The following is a 19102-nucleotide window of genomic DNA, read 5'->3' as shown; positions in this document are numbered from 1 at the left end:
CTGTTAGTTTATTCCTGCTGCATTAGCTTCCTAGAAGCTGAACCATGTCTGGCTGCTTTATGGGGAGCAAGAGGTCAAAAGTGTTAGGAGCCTTCCCATTGGGCCCTAGTGCAGGGTCAATCACATGATAGTTGAGGAATGCAGGCTTTGCTTCCTGCTAAAGCCCTAGTTGCTTGAAAAGGGTAGGATGAGAACAGGCCCTGGGGCCTGATCCAAAACTAGTCAGTGGTTCAGGCCTGTGAAGTGCATGCAACATACTTGCCTCAGGTGAGGAACTACCACTCTAGCATGTGTTTCCCAGGAGGAATTTTGTTTGTTGGGGCCTGTCTAGTGAATTTCTGCCTACAGACGAGAGCTTCTAACTCTTCTTCTTTATCTTAAATATTCTGACCTATAACAGGGACATTTAGGAACAAAGATTTATTACTGAGATGTTTTCTAAGATTCTATTAATTTATTATCTATCCATAATTTAATATTATGGTGGTAACTGTACCCAACTGAAAGAAATATCAAAATCCACTGTTTCTGAAAAAAGTATTGCTTTTTGTTTGAAACTGATCTCCAGTTGTCTTCATACAAAATCACTACTTTATAGCTTAACATTTGCACTGGATAACCAATAGATGAAACAAAAAATTGGAAAATTCACAAATACTACCTGGTTGTTAAGATGTATTATTTAAAAGCTCTTCTTGATTTTACTTTGAGTTACTCTTATCTGCACCTTTTCACTAGCCCTGCTATTGTTAAACTTTTGTCAGAATTTCTATTTAAACCTTCATTCTTCAGGTTTAACCTCTCAGTGCTTTTTGAGGAGATAGGTTACGTTGTTGATCTTCATGCACTTCTTTTCTTTGCAGTTTAGAGCGTCTGCTCTAAATTTGAAGACATTTTTAAAGCTAATTGCAAAGTACACAATTCTCCCAATCATTCCATAGTTTCACACGCCTTTATTTATTATTCACTTCATGTCCGTTTAATGTAATCAATGTAAGCTTTTTCCATGCACCAAACAGTTAGAGGGGCTGTAACCACATCCATATCTTTTCTTTGTCCTAAGCAGAAGGAAAACAGCTTCAAAACCAAATGTGGCAGTACCTGACTTTTTGTATTCTATATACAACCATATATTTTGTTGTTCATTTGTTAAGGTTGTGTAGTCTAAATCTGACTTTTTATATATAATAGGTACAATCGATGTCTGATGTATATTTTTCAATGTCTTCCTAGGTAAGGTATAATACAAAATCCCTTCTGTACAGTAAGGTCTTTTACAAAATGAAAATAAATGACATTCACATGAACCTCTTGCCCTGTGTTAAATGACATTAGAGGATTTCTGCTGCCATGTGAGGGACTGCCAAATGATTCCAGCCCCGCAAGGGTGGAGAAGGCAGAGAGGCAAGAAAGCCCCCCTTGGGAAGAAAGGATACTCCCTCCTTTTGCAAGTTCAATTCAGTTCAAAGAATTTTTAATATAATTTAAGATATGAATGAAGACAATAAATTCTGCCTTTTGTCCTTGGTTCAAGGCTGTGAATGAAACCTGCACTGCCCTCCATATGCCCCTTTCCAACTGACCATCTCCGTCCATAAAACCCTCCTTCTGAGGGCAGCAGCATGGCCGCAGTGTCACAAAATAAAATCCTCAGACAAGGTGTTTGTAACCAGAGGGTTGCTCTGGTACAGTTACAAAATTGTCTGTGTCTTACATCATTTTAAGAGCCACCTGAGTTCTTACCTAGGATCTGTATGTTTTTAAATTAGGCTAAATAATGGGTATAACTGAGGAACGGGGTAACTGTCAATACAAATAGTCAAGAAAAAGACCTGTTATAAATAATACCTCTTCTGGGGCCTGATCCAACATCTATGGAACTCTTAATGAGTTAATATCAGTCTCTCTCTAGGAAGGATGTATCAACATACCAACAGAGGCAACAGCAGTGCAGATTACCTCCATGCCATTCACTACCAGGTATAAGCTGTTCCTTAAAAGCACCATTTAGCTCAATGGATGCCAATCTGTTGAGTAAACTGCTGCCATTTTTGCACATGCCCCTTCTGTTCATAAGCACATTTGAAACACTTTATATAACTTCCTTCATTATTTGCATTTTGTAGCTAATTTGATCATTATTCTGTAATTTCATAAGATTGTATTATCAGTTGCTTGTATTGTGGTAGCACCCAAGGCAAGACTGGAGTCCAACTGGGCTGTACGCTATATGAAGAAGAGCCACTTTAAAAAAGCATATACACTGAAGTCACTTTTGAGCAGTTGTGTAAAGCTTTCCTAACAAAAACCTCAACCAGGAGAAATCTATCGAATTTTGGGTTTTGTTACCAATCTGAAAGTTGGATCTGATTTGCAGAAAGCAACTGTGGTTAAGTTTCAGGTGTTGGTGAGGATTTATGGATTTGGTGAACCCAAGTAAATTAGGCAAAATCTAATGTTCCAGGCTAGTTTTGCACAGAGATCTTGGCTTTGTCTGAAATTTGTTGAACTCTACAAGGAACCTCTACAACCCAGCACCAGTGTGTTTCACACAGCTCGAGACCATAAGGTTATGTACGCAGTAGTTACATACCCGGGGCTAGGTTGGGTCAGCTGACTCATGCTGTGGGGCTGTAAAATTTCACCATAGATGTTCAGGCTCTGGGATCCTCCCATCTCACAGGGTCCCAGAGTCTGAGCTCCAGCCTCAGCCGGAACATCTACACCACAATTTTACAGCCCCATAGCCCAAGCCCCACGAGCTTGAGTCAGCTGACCCAAGCCAGCCGCAGGTGTTTAGCTGCTGTATAGACATACCCTAAGTGTCTTGTCATCATGCAAACAAAAGGAAGGAAAGGCAGCTCCTCTTTTCAAGTGTAAATTTTGAAGATTAAAAAGCAGAGATAATAAAAAAGCTAAAAATTTGCAACATTTTCCCATTATATTATGTCACACTGGGCAAAGTGAAAGCTCCAGCTGTAACACTTCAGGCCTCATTCTCAATCTCTTCCTCAAAATAGGCTAATTTGGTTCCTGTTGCTACATATTTGATGTTCTCGATTTCCCCACCGTCATTGCTAGGCTTCTGAAAATGAATTTCAATCATGTCCTGAATAGTCTCCACATCCTCCTCAACCTCTTGGATTCCTGACAGTAGTATGGTCCTCTTGGAAATCCCAGAAAATATCTTGTAAGGAGAGAAAAATGCATTACATGTCAGATATTGTATGTTCAGTTTAAGGAATTGGTAGGTTGCACAGTTAAAATGTCAGCATGAAGATATCACTACAAGCTTGCCTTTCATTTGATGATTTGTACTATGGTGTAGATTTACCACTGAATTCAGTGGGAGGATTGAATTCTACAGTCAGGCTACTGACTTCAGAAGGAGCAGGATCTGGCCTCTTTAGCTCATGAGAATTCTCTCAGCATGAGAATTTAGGATATACCACTGTTATATTTAAACTGTATGGTTTTGCAAGGAGAAGATTTATTGCTTGTCAAATCTTTGAGTGCTTTTAGTTTGTTTGGGAATATTGGTATAATATACCCATTAGCCACAGCACAGGTACAGCACAGGCAACAAGGGGTTAAATTAGTGGTGGATTTCGTGGTGCTTTTATGAGCTGGACACTGGTTCACCAATTGTGTGTAATTTAAATGACAACAATGAAGACATAAATCACCGGATGGAATCTTATCTCTGCCTTGACTGTAGCACAGACATGATTACTGTAACATGTTGCACATAATTACTGCTATGACATGATATGATCAAAAAAGCATTTGCATATAATTTCTGAGTGAATTACAACCCTCATACTATAGGTCATAAGATCATCAACACAGGAGCAGGCTATGGGGAACTCTCTGCTTGGACTGGACACACACACACCCACACGACCTGCAAAGCACACGACTCTTGTTCCCCAGAGCAGAAGGGAAGCATTGGGTCAGGAATTCACATGTGCAGCAATATGAATTCACTAGCATGTGTATGCACACACCCTAAAATGAAGGAGAAACAGAAGCAGTTTTCCTGCCTCTCTGTGATCTGAGGGAAAGATTCTGTTCACAATTCACCCACCCAGAGCACAGGTTATTTACTCTGATTTAGGATGTAGCTTCAATAAGGTTTATTTACCTGAAATTTTTCCAAGTGCTTTTCTATGCTTGGGGAAACAGAAAGCATGAAGCGCTTTTCATTTATGCAGAAAGGATACGTTGTTTGTCTCACAGCGCTGTCAGCAACTAGAACCAAAAATTTGAAAGTGGGAATTTAAATTAATATAATCTAAGGTGTATTTTGTAAGCATATCAGAAACAAGACCAATTCTTTTAGTATACATTAGACGATAACACATGAAGGTCCACTTGTAGATTTCTTTATACAATTTTTAAAAGTTTACTATTTGGAAATTGGACTTGACATTTATGACAGAAAAGATGTTAATTAAATGTCCACTAAAGATTAAAGACCAAACCTACAGCTGATATAAATGAATGCCGATCCACTGATTTCAGGGGAGTTTCACTCAATGACATCAGCTGGCCAACTTTCAACGGCATGACAAGTATAGATTTCCCCACTTTTCTCTTTCCAGTAAACTGAAGTTCAGTAATGCAAAGGAAGAATAAATTTTGAATACGATAACATGCGGGAGCAAATGTCAAAGCTTACAAGCTGTGTATGAATTCATATTTGATCCAAAAGGAATGTGATTAAAAACAGCTCTATTTAAAGAACTATAGGCCTGAGTCTCTTCTCATTTACAGTGGAATAAATAAGGAATAATTCAGCTGAAGTCCATGCAGTTCCACCAATGTAAAAACAATACAGATGAATGGAGAATCAGGCTCTGTAACTTTAGCTAACAAGATGTTGCATAAAATACCTCCAGGTCTGAGGAATGTAATAATGGCTGTTCCAGACCTTCTGTCATATGTCACATCTTTTATTTCTCCTCCTCCATGTTTGGATTTGTAGAAATTCAGTTCTAATTTGTCTCTTATCCACTCGTCAGGTATTGGTAGATCTGGTATTTCAGAAACATTCATCTTCTCTCCAGAAATCGTTACATGGAGCTAAGAAAAAATAGATTTTATTTGCTTTATGTGCTACAGTACCTGTTTCAGATATAATTATTGAAAACAAAAATGTACATACTTTTGAAGTATCTCAAAAGTTTTCATATTGACTTGTCAATTACCTCAAATTTGACTCCTGTTTCCAGTGTAATTGGCATTGCTTTCAAATCTATCTTTTCATTATCCAGGCTCACAGTATGCTTACCTCTTCTTATCAGTTTCTGGGCAACTGCAAGGGAAATTAAGAAGTTTTTCAGATAGCCTTACACTAATGAAAAGTATTCTTGTATGCAATATGCATCACTAGTAAAATATTTTAGGACTGTCAGGATGAAAGATACTATCCCTATATAAAATATTAATATTATGGGTTAATCACTACCAATAAGGAACATTTTGATTCCAGCTGAGAGTAAATTGACAAATGAGGCAGACTCTTGCCATATGTGAAATTATATTCACTAGTTTGTGAACTGTTCTGTTTAATTTAAATAGTAAAATTGGATCAACTAAATTCCAAGCTCCAACTCCACTGAAGGCTCCTGGCTAGGGAGGAAGTTGATGTAGGGGGAAATTGCCCTATATCAGTTGGCAGGGATTTACTAATATTGACTATAAGTCTGTATGTTAATGTTATGAAAGAAAACATTGTCTATAGGTCTGATCCAAAGCCCACTGAAGTCTGCAGAAAAACATTGCACTGATCTCTATGGGCGTTAGATCTGGCTTCAACCCTCCGTGAGGTAGGATCTATGTAACGGAGGGAAGACTGTCGGTATTCTGTGAACACCTGTTGGCTGAGTTTAATTGGATGAGAGCTGGTATTGCCATTGTTGGCAAAATTCTACTCTCAAAATTTACTCTATCTCTGTACACCCGTCTGAGTGAGTGCAGGATTGGGCCTTGTATGTAGAGAAAATGGGCGTTATTAGCGGATCGTTTAAATATTGCCTTCAACTTTATTTGTGATACCATGAAAATGTGCGTTTAGGGTGAGAGCTCTTGCTCACTGTAAACAGGTTCTCCCTCCAGCCCTGAAAACACAGACTAATAAACCCTCCTGGTTATTAAAGAAATTGTTGTTTAACCTCATATCCTTCACTGTTAAAGAGAAATACATTAATGTTTGTATTTAAAATACGGATCATACCATCCTCCTCTTCAAAAGTGAGAAGAGCTTGTCTTCGCTGCAATCTGAATGGAATTTTTGCATCTACATGAATAAAGCAGCAAGTATTCAAAAATGTGTCATCATTCTCAGTCTTTTCCATCCCAGTGAACTTCATTTTCTTTTTAGGTATCTCTCTTTTAATCTAATATTGTAGAACCAAGACAGGAAATGACAATGTTTAAATAATTAAGTAACTAGAAAAATGTTCAGCATGTGTCATGTCTCACTTTGCAGGGTTTTTTTTTTAAGCTAAACATTTTTTTAAAAATATTGTTTTTAAAGCTAATGTATAGTTGGGCAGAATTCACCACGGATGTAACTGGTGCAATTCTACTGACTTCAGTATAGTTCTATCTGTTATAGAATCATAGAAATGTAGAGCGGGAAGAGATATCAAGAAATCAAGTCCAGCCCCCTGCACTGAGAAAGGACCAAGTAAACCTAGACCATGCCTGACAGGTCTCTCAGGTCCAATCTGTACTTAAAAACTTCCAACAATGGGGATTCCACAACTTCCCTTGGGAGCCTACGTCCCTAAGGAATTTAATCCATAAACTTTTACTTTTCCTCCCCAATAAATTTTGAGCCCAAACTTGTCCTTACGTAACAAAACTCCAGTTTCAGTACACAGGGCTTCTATCTGTAGAATCAGAACTTTGATGTATAGAACTTTTAACACCAAAGGAAGTACAAAACATGGTGCATGAGCAGATTATTTCAAAAGCAATTTAGGGTTAGTGTTTGTGCTGCACTGACTGTAGCTCTTTGGTAATAGGAGTCCTGCTATAATTGTTTGCATGTTACTAACTCAGTAAAATAAACATGAATGTTATAGTGCTTCATAACATTTTCAGCAATGTAGCCAAAAGAGAGTTCTGATTCTGAGTTGTCACCCATACTATACCAATATAATTCCACTGACTTCAAATGAAGTTATTTCTGATTTGCACTGGTGAGATCATAATTAGGCTGCTTGCAATTTGGGAAAAACTAAAGTTATAGTAGATACAACCATGGTTGTTTCTGTAATGGACAAATCCCCTTTCCTTCAGCTCTACTTTCTGACAGAGATATAAAATATGAACTCATGAAAATTTTATGTATTTTTTCTTTTTATTCCAATTTTTTCCATTTAAACATGTCCTGATATTTCTTTCTTTCTTGTATCTCCCAATTTCACATTTCCCTTTATTTCCATTTTTTCCCCTCACTGTCAAATCCATTTATTAATTTTGCCAGATAGAGAATGAGAAGTAAAGCATCAGATGAATTTCATACTGAAGTCAATGGAGCTACACGGATTTACAAAAGCTGATGATCTGGCCTACAGAGTTTAGGAAGGCAGATGTAAAATATGTCCATTTGAAAGTTGCATTGTAAAATACTTCAAATAGAGATTACCCGAAATCTTGTGACAGCTTTGAACTCTTTGCTGCAAGGCATTCTTTGAGCTTCTGAATCTCCCTCTGCAGCTCAATATTTTGTTGCTTTACTACATTAAGATTTCTCTGCAGGTTACAAAAAAAAATATAATATGCATAAAATGCATAACATGTAGAAGAGTCAAACATGTAACAAAACACAGACAGGGCCCCCACATGGGGGGGGAAGGGTATACTTTACCAGGGCCCGGAGGCCCTGGGGTGGGCTGGCCCAGGCTGCAACCCCCATTACCATGAGGAAAAAATTATTCATGGCTCATGAGATTGTATGTATGGGATGAGGGATTGTGGTGTGTGTGTGGGAGGGGGCCTGTGTTACAAGTTTGTACTAGGCCCAAAAAAATTATGCTTGGGCCCTGCATGTAGAAGAGTCAAACTCTGGACATCTGTAAAAAGTTGTAGGCACTAGAAATTGGAAAAAGAATTTCCATTTTTAATCTTTTGCTAAAAACAACCAACCACCAATGGCAAAAACAATTATGAGATAAATTAAAGCAATGGTACAAATTACTATCCACTAGTTAAGTTTGCTATCCAAGGAATAGCTCTATTCAACATAAATAAGAAAAGTGAGATTTCAGAAACGTTTACATAACACCATAAACTTACACTGCACTTGTAAGTTTACAAACTGAGGGCCAACTCCTGGCCCCCCTCCCACTCCACTCCCTTTATGCCACTCAAGAGGTGGAAAGGGAGCAGAAACCAGCTGCATTTCCACAGCTGGGGATTTCCTCAATGTAGGGGAATCCTGAGTGGGTATATAGCCAATGTGACCAACTCCTATGCTAATTGTCCTGCAGTCCCTGATATAGGCAGAACATCAGAATTAGAAAGAGGACATGACAGAAGTGATGAGATCCTGAACTAGTAGGTGGCTTCTTTAGAGTCCTTATCAGCTCGTGGCATTTAGATCAGTTCCCAGGCTGCTCAAAACTCTACTGTGGATGCTGAAAACGGAAGTTATGGGCTTGGTGTAGAAATTGCAGGATACGGGTCTCTGCCCTGTGTTGTGCAGGGCAGACTAGAAGATAATGGTCTCTTCTGACCATAAAATCTATGAATCCATGAGCAGAGAGCCATGGTAGCTTTCTGAGAACATCCCAAAGGGCAGAATGAGTACAGCAGAGGATTTGGGTTTAAGAGCCTGATTCTGCAAATGCATCTGAGTGACTTTACACATGAGTAATCCCACTGACTTTCACTGGGAGTACGTACATGTGTAAAGTTATTCCCACATATAAAATGTTTTCAGGATTGGGCTCCAAGTAAGATAATACACAAGACAGTATAGATTATTGACAAGAGAAAGGATTGCTTGAAATTGTGGGTTTTAAGGAGGGATGTGAAAGAGGAGGGGGCAGCACCTGTAGGATGAGGACAGGGTGTTCCACATGTAGCAACAAGTTAGAAGCACAAAACTGAGAGTAGAAAAAAGACAGAGGGCATAGGAAAGTGAGAGGACTGGGAGGAACACAAGGAGTAAGAAGGCATTAAGGGGGAAGTAACAACAGATGTAGAAAGGGGCAAAACTGTGTAGAACTGTGAACATGAAAAGGAACTTAATTTCATGTGTTCAGCTAATTAAGTTCTACTATGTTTGAAGTTATCCTTGTAAATTAACAACATACTAGCAAAACAAATTAAATCCATCCATTTACTGGCTTGAACAAAATCTTCTTGTAAATCACTTTAAAAATACCTTGGGATAGTGAGGTAACAGCTTCTGACTTCCAGCTCATAGATCAAATCTAAAGTTATTGCAAATATCTATCTCCCAAAGAGATAGGTCCCAGATAAGCCACAGCCAGCAGCCCCTGCAGTTTAGGAAGAGTTATCTTCCTACCACTCATATTCCCAATACCTAAATTACATACCCCAAGGACAGTTACCAACTAGTTCTACAAGGAAGCAGAGGATATTTATTCCTGGTAAGTGGACTGCTATGTCTTTATGCAGCTATGTTAGCAGCAAACTCTCTCAGCTCTCTACAGTTTTGTAGAAATTACTAATTCTCCTGAATGCTGTAAGCTTTTATGAGAAATGTTAGGAAGTTTTAAAATGTTCTTGATGTAATTTGATAGAGCAGTTGAATTACCCAACCCAACACAATGTGGACCATAGCAAATTGTAAGACTGTGCTGTCAGTAGGCACGCTGGACCAGGTGAAGGTTATTTCTGTTAGCTGTCACTTCCTGCCTGTAATGTAGAAAGTCTTAGCTTTGCCTTCATTCTTTAAAAAAATTACTGAAAGATTTTTTATTATGTAACTTCTGAAGTTTTTTTTTATAAAATGATGTGCTAAAAATGTAGCTCTGATGGAGCTGTTTGGATTGAAAGCGGAAAGTACTCCAACATACAAGGAACATTTCTACTTCTCTTCTCCAAATATTGATAGCTATGGGTAAATTCTTTCATTACCTCCTTCTTTTCATTTATTATAATGTTTTCCTTATTTTGCTCTGTTTCCAAATCGATTAGCCTTTTCAGTTCATCTTCTGCCTCCTTTCTCTTTTCATCAGCACTTAGCTTCAAAAGGAGGAGCTCATCTTTTTTTTTTTCAGCTTTTTCAAGCCTTTCCTTAATATTGAAAGCAACAAGTACTTTAGTATATTTTCACTAGAACAAACAAAACATTGTAAAGCTGGTTTAAAAGCACTCTTTGTGCAAATTTTTTCTCTTGGACACATGTATGCTGCTGCTTCTGCTGACTTCGGTGGAAACTTGCGTATGAACTGTGCAGTACTTACCTTCCATTTTTCTAGTTCTTCTTTAAGGCTGTCAACCTCATCAATCTGTGTGCCAGAATGGTCAGTACCTTTCATATTCTAGAAAGACAAGAAAATGTCCAGTACTATTTTTTTTCACTCTAGAATATCACCAGGTACGTCATGTTAGAGAGACTAAATTCTCTTGTTAAATCACTATCTGTACAAATCATACCAACAGTTCAAACTATACTAATAAACTGAAAAGAATAACACTTTGCACTAATTTGAAATATTTCACCACTGTAGTTCTCAGTTTATCAGCGTAAATGACAGCCCAGTTCTTGACTGAGAGCCTTTTGCTGCTTCTCTGCAATGCCAGTCCAGACAAATGATGGGGAGAAGTGATGATTAGACAAATCTGATAGAGCCATGAGTTCTTGAATTAGATATTCCCAGTATTTTCATGCAAGAGGATAACAGATGCACTATAATAACAAGTTTCTCATTTTTACTCTTTTACTTCAATAAGTCTTGACATTTAGACAGAAATCACTGAACCACTTCTGTGGCTAGAGAAACTTTAAAAAAAAAATCAGAAAATGGATTTTGGTCATTAAACATGGGGGCCTAATTGGAAACTATTATCCAACTGCAAACTAAGGCTAAAAGCTCTGACATACTTCAGAAGCAAACTGCCTCCATGCTCTTTGAAAAGAAACTAAGATCAATGGGATCAATTGAGATCAATGAGTTTATGCACAGTGTATAAAGTTATACATAGGCTTGGCAGAATTTGATTTTTTCAATATAATTTCAATGGATAATATTAATGTTTATATTTAAGCTTTTTTTCAATTTTCATCAATTTAAATTTTCATAGGTGTGGAAAATTATGGGGGAGTAAGACAGCAGATGTTGAGATTCAAAAAGTGAATATTTTATAACTGTTAAAATACAAACTATCAGCATCATGTCATAAATACAAAGTAAATATCCTTCAACCAACAAATCACACCTGTTTTTGCTATTCTTTCGCTAGTCCATTTGTAACAAGCCTATTACAAAAGTCGATTTCATTATATTTTTACTCTGATAAGTTCTCTTGGGCAACATTTAATTACATTGCCTATTTGTAAATTTCAATTATTATTGATGGAAATTTTTTTTTGGTCAGTTTATGTGTGAACAGTGAAATCGACATTTACGAACAAAATTCTAATCCTTCCCAACCTAGTTATGGGCCATAGATGTTTAGATTGCCAAGAATAATAAAGGAGCGGAAAATAGGATCAAAAAGTATTTCAGAATAAAATATCAGAATGCAGAGGTTCACATAGAGGAAACTTGTAGCTGGGCCTAGCTCCTTGCTTCATTTTATTTCTATGGTTGAAATATCCTGAGAGAAAAATTCCAGAGAAACCTGCAGAAAAACCCCTCGTTTCACCTACGTAATCTTAAAATTGGAATATGAATCATAGGCATGAAAACTACCTATTAGATAATCCAGTCAATTCCCCTGCCAAAATGGATATTCCACAAAATATTTTCTACAAAATATTTTCCAGTGCTTTGTCCAATCTAGTTTTAAATGTCATAGGCAATGAGAAAATCCACATCTACATGTAACTTAGGAATTTTTTAAGTGAAAGAAAGATAGAGAGAAAGGAGATACAGGCTATAACTGAAAACTCTTCAAAAAGAAAAGATGCCTATTTATTCCTGAAAAGTGTCTTAGAGCACCAGCTAAAAATCTTCATTCAGAGATCTCCTTTTCAAAGACAGATTCTTACAGGATTCTTACAATAGAAAATACTTACAGTAAAATCATCTTTTAAGGAACATGGTTCATTTGTTAAATCCATTAAACCCTGAGGAAATAGAATACACCACTTTCACAACATGAAGAACATAGTATAATAGGATAATATAATAACCTGAGAGCAAGACATGCTAAGATTTCTACAGTGAACAACTTAAGGCTTTGATACTGCAAACACTTAAGCATGTGCTTAATGCTTTATGCAGTGTACATAAAGTTAAGTATGTGCATAAATCTTTGCAGGACTAGGATTTACTGAAATAATCTGCACATCCCATTCTTACACTGAAATTTGATTGTCTTCTTGAGGAAATTAATATTAATGTTATAAAACTGCAAACTAACTTAACTGAGGCCCATAATGGAAATTTGCTCCATGCATAGAATTAGTATTAGTGTCAGCTGGAATTTTTGCACAAAAATGGAACGTGGTCTTTCCTTTTTTAATATATAATTTGCATTACAGTAGCACCTAGATGTCCCCGTTGGGATCGGGATTCCACATAATATTTGTCACTACATTAAATGCAGGCACTTATGCTGATGTCATATCACGGTACAGTAATATCTTGTCAGAGAATCAATGTAGAGAAAACATTTTGTTATCATCACGGCAGGACTTGATGTCACAATAATACTAACCAACCACAACAGTCTTATGAGGTAAGTAAAGTACTTATGTCCATGTTAGAGATGAGGAAACTGAGACAATGAATAAAACCATCTGTTGGTTATTTCACTATATAAACACATACAGCATGATAAAGTAATTTTAAAAATAATTATTTTACCAGAATAGCATCCTAGATAAATACCCAGTTAGATTTTTTCCATGTAAAGAGTGTTTATTATTTCATAAAATAGAAACAAAGATAAAAAGAACAACATACCTTCTCTTCACTCTGAGTTAAGGCCAGTGTTGTTCTATTATATTTAATATATTACATTAATATTAGGATGTTTATAAACATAGTAACTAACACACTGGAAACCGGAGGTAGTGAAGCTTCAAACATGAGCAAGGATCCACCTGTGCATATGTGATGTCAGGACAGGGCAGGCTGGCTACAAACAGTGTTTCAGAGTTGCCCCCTGATCTTTCAAACACTTACGCACATCTTAATTTTATACATGTGAGTAGTGCATAAGTATTAGCAAGTTCAGGGCGTTGTTAATTTCTGCCTGTAGGGCAAACATTTACTAATGTGTTTATCTTGTTGTGTCAGGACAACACCTTCCCTTCTCAGTGTTGCCCACCCCAGATGTCCCAAAATCATGAGGCAGCTTAAAATGCATCCATTTATTTCCCCCTAAAAGAGGATAGTTTTATGTGATTTCCAACTTGCAAGCATACTTGGGTTACATTTTTAAGCTTCTTTCTGCAACCATGAGGGCTAGAAAGTTGCACTCCTTTTTTTCTGGTTTTCTTTTAATGAAAGCTGAGATTCTCACACATTCACTTGTCTCTCGGAGATGGGGCTTAAAATAAACCATCAACTTTTGCAAACCTTCCAATAAAATCAGAAGAGTTAGCAGCACCGCTTCCCTTGAAAAGCACCTAGAACACTACAAATGCCACCAAATATAAATGATTAATAATATTCATATGAAAAAATCTGATATTTGTAACATACCATATAATTATAAAGCACACCGTCAAGAGTACTTTATCATGAAGAAAATGGGTATTATTTTCTTTTTATTTGCATTTTACAAACCATAACAGCATCTCTTTATACCAAACCAAAACTGATGAAATGGCCATTTATCCCAAGGCCAATAAGGTATGTTACTTGTGAAAACCTTGGCGACTGACTGTCATTATTTACCATCCTGGGTGTTCTGTGTATCTCGGTAGATAACCCGGAGGTGTGTTTTCAGAGCGGCAGCGTCACACTCAAACCTGGGTGTGCGCCCCGCCCTCCGTCCTCAGGAAGCCAGCTTACATCTCACAGCTCGCATCCTCCCATGGCACTAGACGCTGGCCTACAAAGCCCCAGCTCTTTAAGGAAACCCGAACCAAAGCGGGGGTCCGAGGGGTGAGGGCGCTTCAAGGGAGGCCCTCGGCCGATCTGCCAGGCACCGCCCCCGGCAGAGCCGACCCCTCCTGCCGCCACATCCCGCTGGGAGTCCCTTTCAGTTTCGCTTGCGGAGCGGAGGCCGGGAGGGGCGGCTGCGGCGCGGAGCAGCGCGCCCACCCGGCAAGGAAGAGCTGGGCAGGCTGCACTTACACGGGTGGGAGGCGGCGAGGCAGGCGCGCTCTGCGGGTGTGGGTCGGCTCCTCCGGCGCGCTGCAGCCCCCGGGCCTCTGAGTCGCCGGCGGGCAGGACAAGCGGTAGCAGCGGTCCCAGCTCCACTCCCGCGGCCTGGCAGGCAATCACGTGGCGGGGGCGGGTTTCCAGTGGAAGGCGGCTCGACTCCCTCCCTCCCTGAGCTCGGCAGCGGGCCGGGCTCAGCGCCCCCGCCCTTTGGCAGCGGCTTCCCCTCAGCGAGCTGCTGGGGCCGGTCCTTGCTCTAGTCCTCGCCCGTCCGCCAGCTACAAGCGTCCGCATTTTACCCGGCAGGGCAGGGCAGGGCACGGACTGGCATCGTGCTGGGAGAAGCCGCACCAAATGGGCTGGGTTGTGCCCCTTTTCCTAGCCACACTGGCTCTGGCGCATTTACTGGCACGCACCCGTCTCCCACCTTATCGGCCTTAGCGCTCCTGCCTGTTAGCAGAGAAGATGGGGGTTCCCAGGACCGCCAGGGACACAGCGCTCAAGACGCCTTGGTGCTGCTGCCCTTGGTGTAGTCCCTTTTGTAGCACCTCCTCCAGCGGGATGCCAGCTCCCTTTCCAAAGCATATTGCGGATGGGGAGTCGGCTGGGATGGAGCAATGCACTAGCAGGTCTCTCGCGATGCAGAGCTAATTGCCCCAGGGGAAGGATGGCTGCAGTGTAATTGTAGCCATGTGGGTCCCAGGATATTAGAGAGACAAGGTGGGTGAGGTAATACCTTTTATTGACCAGCTTCTGTTGGTGTGTGTGAGAGACAGATAAGCTTTTGAGCCACACAAAGCTCTTCTTCAGGGCTAGGAAAGGTACTCCCAGTTAAATGCAAGGTGGACTAGCTAGTTGAGCATAAGTAGTTACATATTGTAAAAGACCATTCAAGGCAAAGCGGCCTGTAAAGGTTGCAGCAACTATTCCAGGCCAGAGAATGTGGCTGTGGAGGGGCGGCATGGCTACCCGACCCAGAGGCGGGGGCAGATTCCTCCCTCCAAGTCCTGTGTAGTTCCTTGCAGAAAGATGATTTACCTGGGCCTGTGCACAGTGAGTGGATTTAACCCTAGTGCATAGTCAATTCACTACTTTGAAAAAATATAACTTATGTGTGACGGGAAAACACTTATCTAGATAAAGGAAAGAGTGAGGAGATGATAAAATGTAGCTTAGATACAGGGACCTATACAAATCTGAAAATTTCCCTGGCAAGCCTGTATTGATGCTGAATTGGTTCTTCAGTTTGATAAACCCTCTTGATATATATAGAAATTAGCAGTGGAAAAGATATATTAGATATTTCAGATGAGCCTTGGCTCTTCCCATTTCTGGACAGCCCCAGGATCAGGGATGAGGGGTTCAAAGGTGGCTTAAATGGAGCTTTGCACTCTGCTCCCACCCCTGCCACTGAGCTGTGTCCAGTACAGTTTACCACAGCTCAGGTTCTGGATAACAGTAATTCAAGATTAATACAGGGAAGTTTTGCAGAAGCAAAGTTTTCTGATATTCATCTTCAATTCATCCTCATTCACTTGAATTCTTGACAGACTAGAGGCAGAAATGTAGCTGAGTGGGAGAATCTAGCTGTATTTTGATGCCAGATATCTCTCTCCTATAATACAATGAATTAGGGTTAGAATGGTTATGAATTAAACATTCAACAATGATTTGCATTATTTACAGGAAACCTTCTGAAATGTGTCCTAACAGTTTTTGCAATGTTTCAGCTGTCATTGGACTAAGGCCCCAGACCATTACTGTGTGGAACTGCTGTGGGTTAGTCCAACAGTCCCAGCACAGCCACTAGAAAGAAAACAATGAAGAAAATAAAGAAGGTAGGAGTAAGAGATGGAATATTATGTCTGAATTATATTCTGGTTCTTTGGCACAGAAAGCTTCTGTAATTCCTTAGTATTAGTTATTTAGTTTCTAGATGGAAGAACAAATTTTAGCAGGGGCACTAAAATACACGCTGGGGGCTGCATTTGCAAATTGCTGTGAGCTCAAGAGTTACATCTAATGTTCATATAAATATGCATAATTTTTAAAAAATGTGTCCCCACCCATAGCATTTGCTTGTGCTTTTGTCTTTCTTGCCAGATGGAGAGAATTTGCTTGATGTTTGAATTCATCGGAAAAAACCTACAGCTGAACTGCTTTGTCCCCAGCCTGAAGTTACAGGGATACAGCAGTCACTGGACATATTATAGAATTCTGCAATGTATGTGGAACTAGTTTGAATCCTGAATTATAGGATTCAAAAACTATCATTATAAAAATGTTTGCTTTTGGTCTCCTGTGTCTGCCAAACCTTACAGTCAGCAAGATTTCCCTGTACCCCTGATGACTGTATCCATTTTCCAGGCAGCACTTTTTAGGATATTGTCTCAACCAAGTGCTCCAGGATAAGTTCTGTTTTCTCCAAATTGCCTCTCACAAGAAGTTAGGAAGCCATTTTCCCTTCAGAAATGTAAACCAGTCCATTTTACCCTAAAAACCATTTAAAACTCATTTGGTTTAATTAAAAACAAGGTTTAGCAAGAAAAGAGAAAATAAGATTTAAAAACTGATATGCATAACTTACGTAGTCTTAAACTCCACAACTGTAGACTCTGAAGTCCACAGTCTACACAGGTATCCTTTTGGGCCAGTTACAATGCAAAAGTGAGAGCTTGCATTTCTAGAAAGCACAATTCCTGTCTCCAGTTTCTTTTTTTCCTTGACCGTTTTGACAGACCACAAGTCACAGAACCCAGATTCTGGTCTCTAACGAGGCATCACAGGTCATCCCTTCTCTCTAGTTTATCCCTTTTCCCTCTGGTCCTTTTGTCAGGAAGCCTGCCTACACTGCAATTAGACCCCTGCGCCTACCTTGGGCTTGTGGGGCTCAGGCACGCAGGGCTGTTTAATTGCGGTGTAGACATTCAGGCTCAGGTGCAGCCCGAGCTCTGGGACCCTCCCACCTTGCAGTGAACTGCATTAAAGCTCAAATTTTCATGTTTCCCCTGGAGGTTGTCAGTGGTATTTAGTAACCTTCAAAGGAAGCAGCTTGCTCTTTGGGAGATATGAAATCAGATAAATATAAATCAGTGATATATAAAATAGCATGCAGTAATGCAGACAGAGGATTATGGCAGCTGTGTCACCACTTGCCCTGTCACCTGGGGTGCTTGATGATGCTTTGCTGCTGTAGCTCCCAACGTTGGCTCCTCACAAACAGCATCCCTGAGTGTCTTTGTATGGCCACGTCCCCAGTGTGGCAGCTCTGACCCCAACAGCCTGTCAACAAACAACAGCCACACACTGGCTTCCAGATGCCTTGATTACCACTTGCAGGGTGACTCCCAGAAATTGTGTGTTCTGCACTGTCCAGCCCTCTCCTGGACAAACCAGATATAATAGGTCCTTTTCCTCCTTAAGGGGTTCAATATATGCCAGTTTGCCACCTCAAATGGAGTTACCCACACAGTTACAACACTGGAATAGTTTCAATTAAAGAATAAAACAAATTTAACTACAAAGAGAAAGATTTTAAGTGAGTACAAGATACTAAAATCAGAGATAGTTACAAGAAAAATAAAGATAAAACATTTTCTAAACGTAACAAACTAGACTTGATTCAAAGTGAAGTACTTTACCACATGTTCTAGTACATATCTGACCAAACTCTCAAAAGAGGATCAGCTCCCAAAGTCCAATAACTGTCTTTTGTCGTCTTAGGTGAAAAGAGAGAGATGGGTAGGGAAAGATAAACTGGTGATTTTGCCCTTCACTTTTATAGTTCAGGCACCTTTCGAGATGCATTCTCCTAAAGATTACCCCTCAAAGCAAAGTTTATTCAAACTTCAAGGAAGGCAACACAGTGACTAATAGTGAAAGAGGTTCCATGCTGTTTCTTTTCCCCTGTTTGCTGAAATGCATATTTTTCTTGTCACCTGTCTTCCCCCTCACGCTGTCTAAGGATCCTGTTTACAATTAATACATAAATTGAGGTAAGCACGCCTTTCTTTGTTTAAAACCTGCTTGACCAGTTCTGCCTAATCTGGGCTATGTGGGTTTGAACATGTGCCACCAACATCATTCAGGGGGAATTCATAACTTTACATTTAATGTTGCTACCTACATTCTACCATGATATTATTGACCAGCAAGTTATTAGTTTTCAAATAATATCTTACAAGGCATATTTTGTACAAAGATTATTGCAATAGTGTGTAGGATGTGAATACAAAGGTGCATTCTGTCACAAAGATATAAAGGCAATAGCTGTAGTAATATCAGAATCACTAAAATGTGTTACAGGAATTCAGTGACATGCATTCTGAGGTTATACATGCATTATATAAGATGCTTCTTTTTTAATTTATAGGGCACCCTAGATAATCATTGCTTGTATGCTTCTTGTACCAAGTAGGTCTTCAGAATCTTTTTGAAGGTGATATTTTTGCATATAGTAATTGTTTATTAATAGGCTGTTGAAGTATAATGGGTGAAATAAAAGAAGGCACAAAGTTGGGAGCTGGCAAAGAGAGCACAGTAGGATGGGAGGAATGTAGGCAGTTTGTTGACAAATACTGTATAAAGCTGGAATTAAGAGAGGCAAGTAGCTT

The 19102-nt window shown here is 39.5% G+C and overlaps 1 protein-coding gene and 1 long non-coding RNA gene across 3 annotated transcripts; one reads left to right on the top strand and one right to left on the bottom strand.

Annotated features, from left to right (window-relative positions):
* Window positions 1-933: 933 nt before the first annotated feature.
* NMI (N-myc and STAT interactor) lies at window positions 934-14576 on the bottom strand. The gene is given in 10 exon segments (XM_067549480.1): window positions 934-3187; window positions 4145-4251; window positions 4896-5085; window positions 5211-5317; window positions 6239-6401; window positions 7645-7767; window positions 10123-10281; window positions 10452-10529; window positions 12230-12280; window positions 14463-14576. Coding segments are annotated over 9 exon segments (1173 nt in total). The 5' UTR covers window positions 12275-12280; window positions 14463-14576; the 3' UTR covers window positions 934-2986.
* On the top strand, window positions 14029-17337 carry LOC137153745 (uncharacterized). Of its 2 annotated transcripts, none has more exons than XR_010919889.1 (3): window positions 14029-14466; window positions 16220-16327; window positions 16593-17337. It is a non-coding gene; the product is annotated as an uncharacterized lncRNA (long non-coding RNA). The 2 variants fall into 2 exon arrangements; XR_010919890.1 differs by having other exon boundaries at window positions 14029-14566.
* Window positions 17338-19102: the final 1765 nt, after the last annotated feature.

Source organism: Emydura macquarii, unplaced genomic scaffold (assembly GCF_026122565.2).
Source record: "Emydura macquarii macquarii isolate MOO-44397 ecotype Brisbane River unplaced genomic scaffold, CSIRO-AGI_Emac_v2 contig_1253, whole genome shotgun sequence".
Taxonomy (NCBI): domain Eukaryota; kingdom Metazoa; phylum Chordata; order Testudines; family Chelidae; genus Emydura; species Emydura macquarii.
This window is presented reverse-complemented; position numbering and strand designations above follow the sequence as displayed.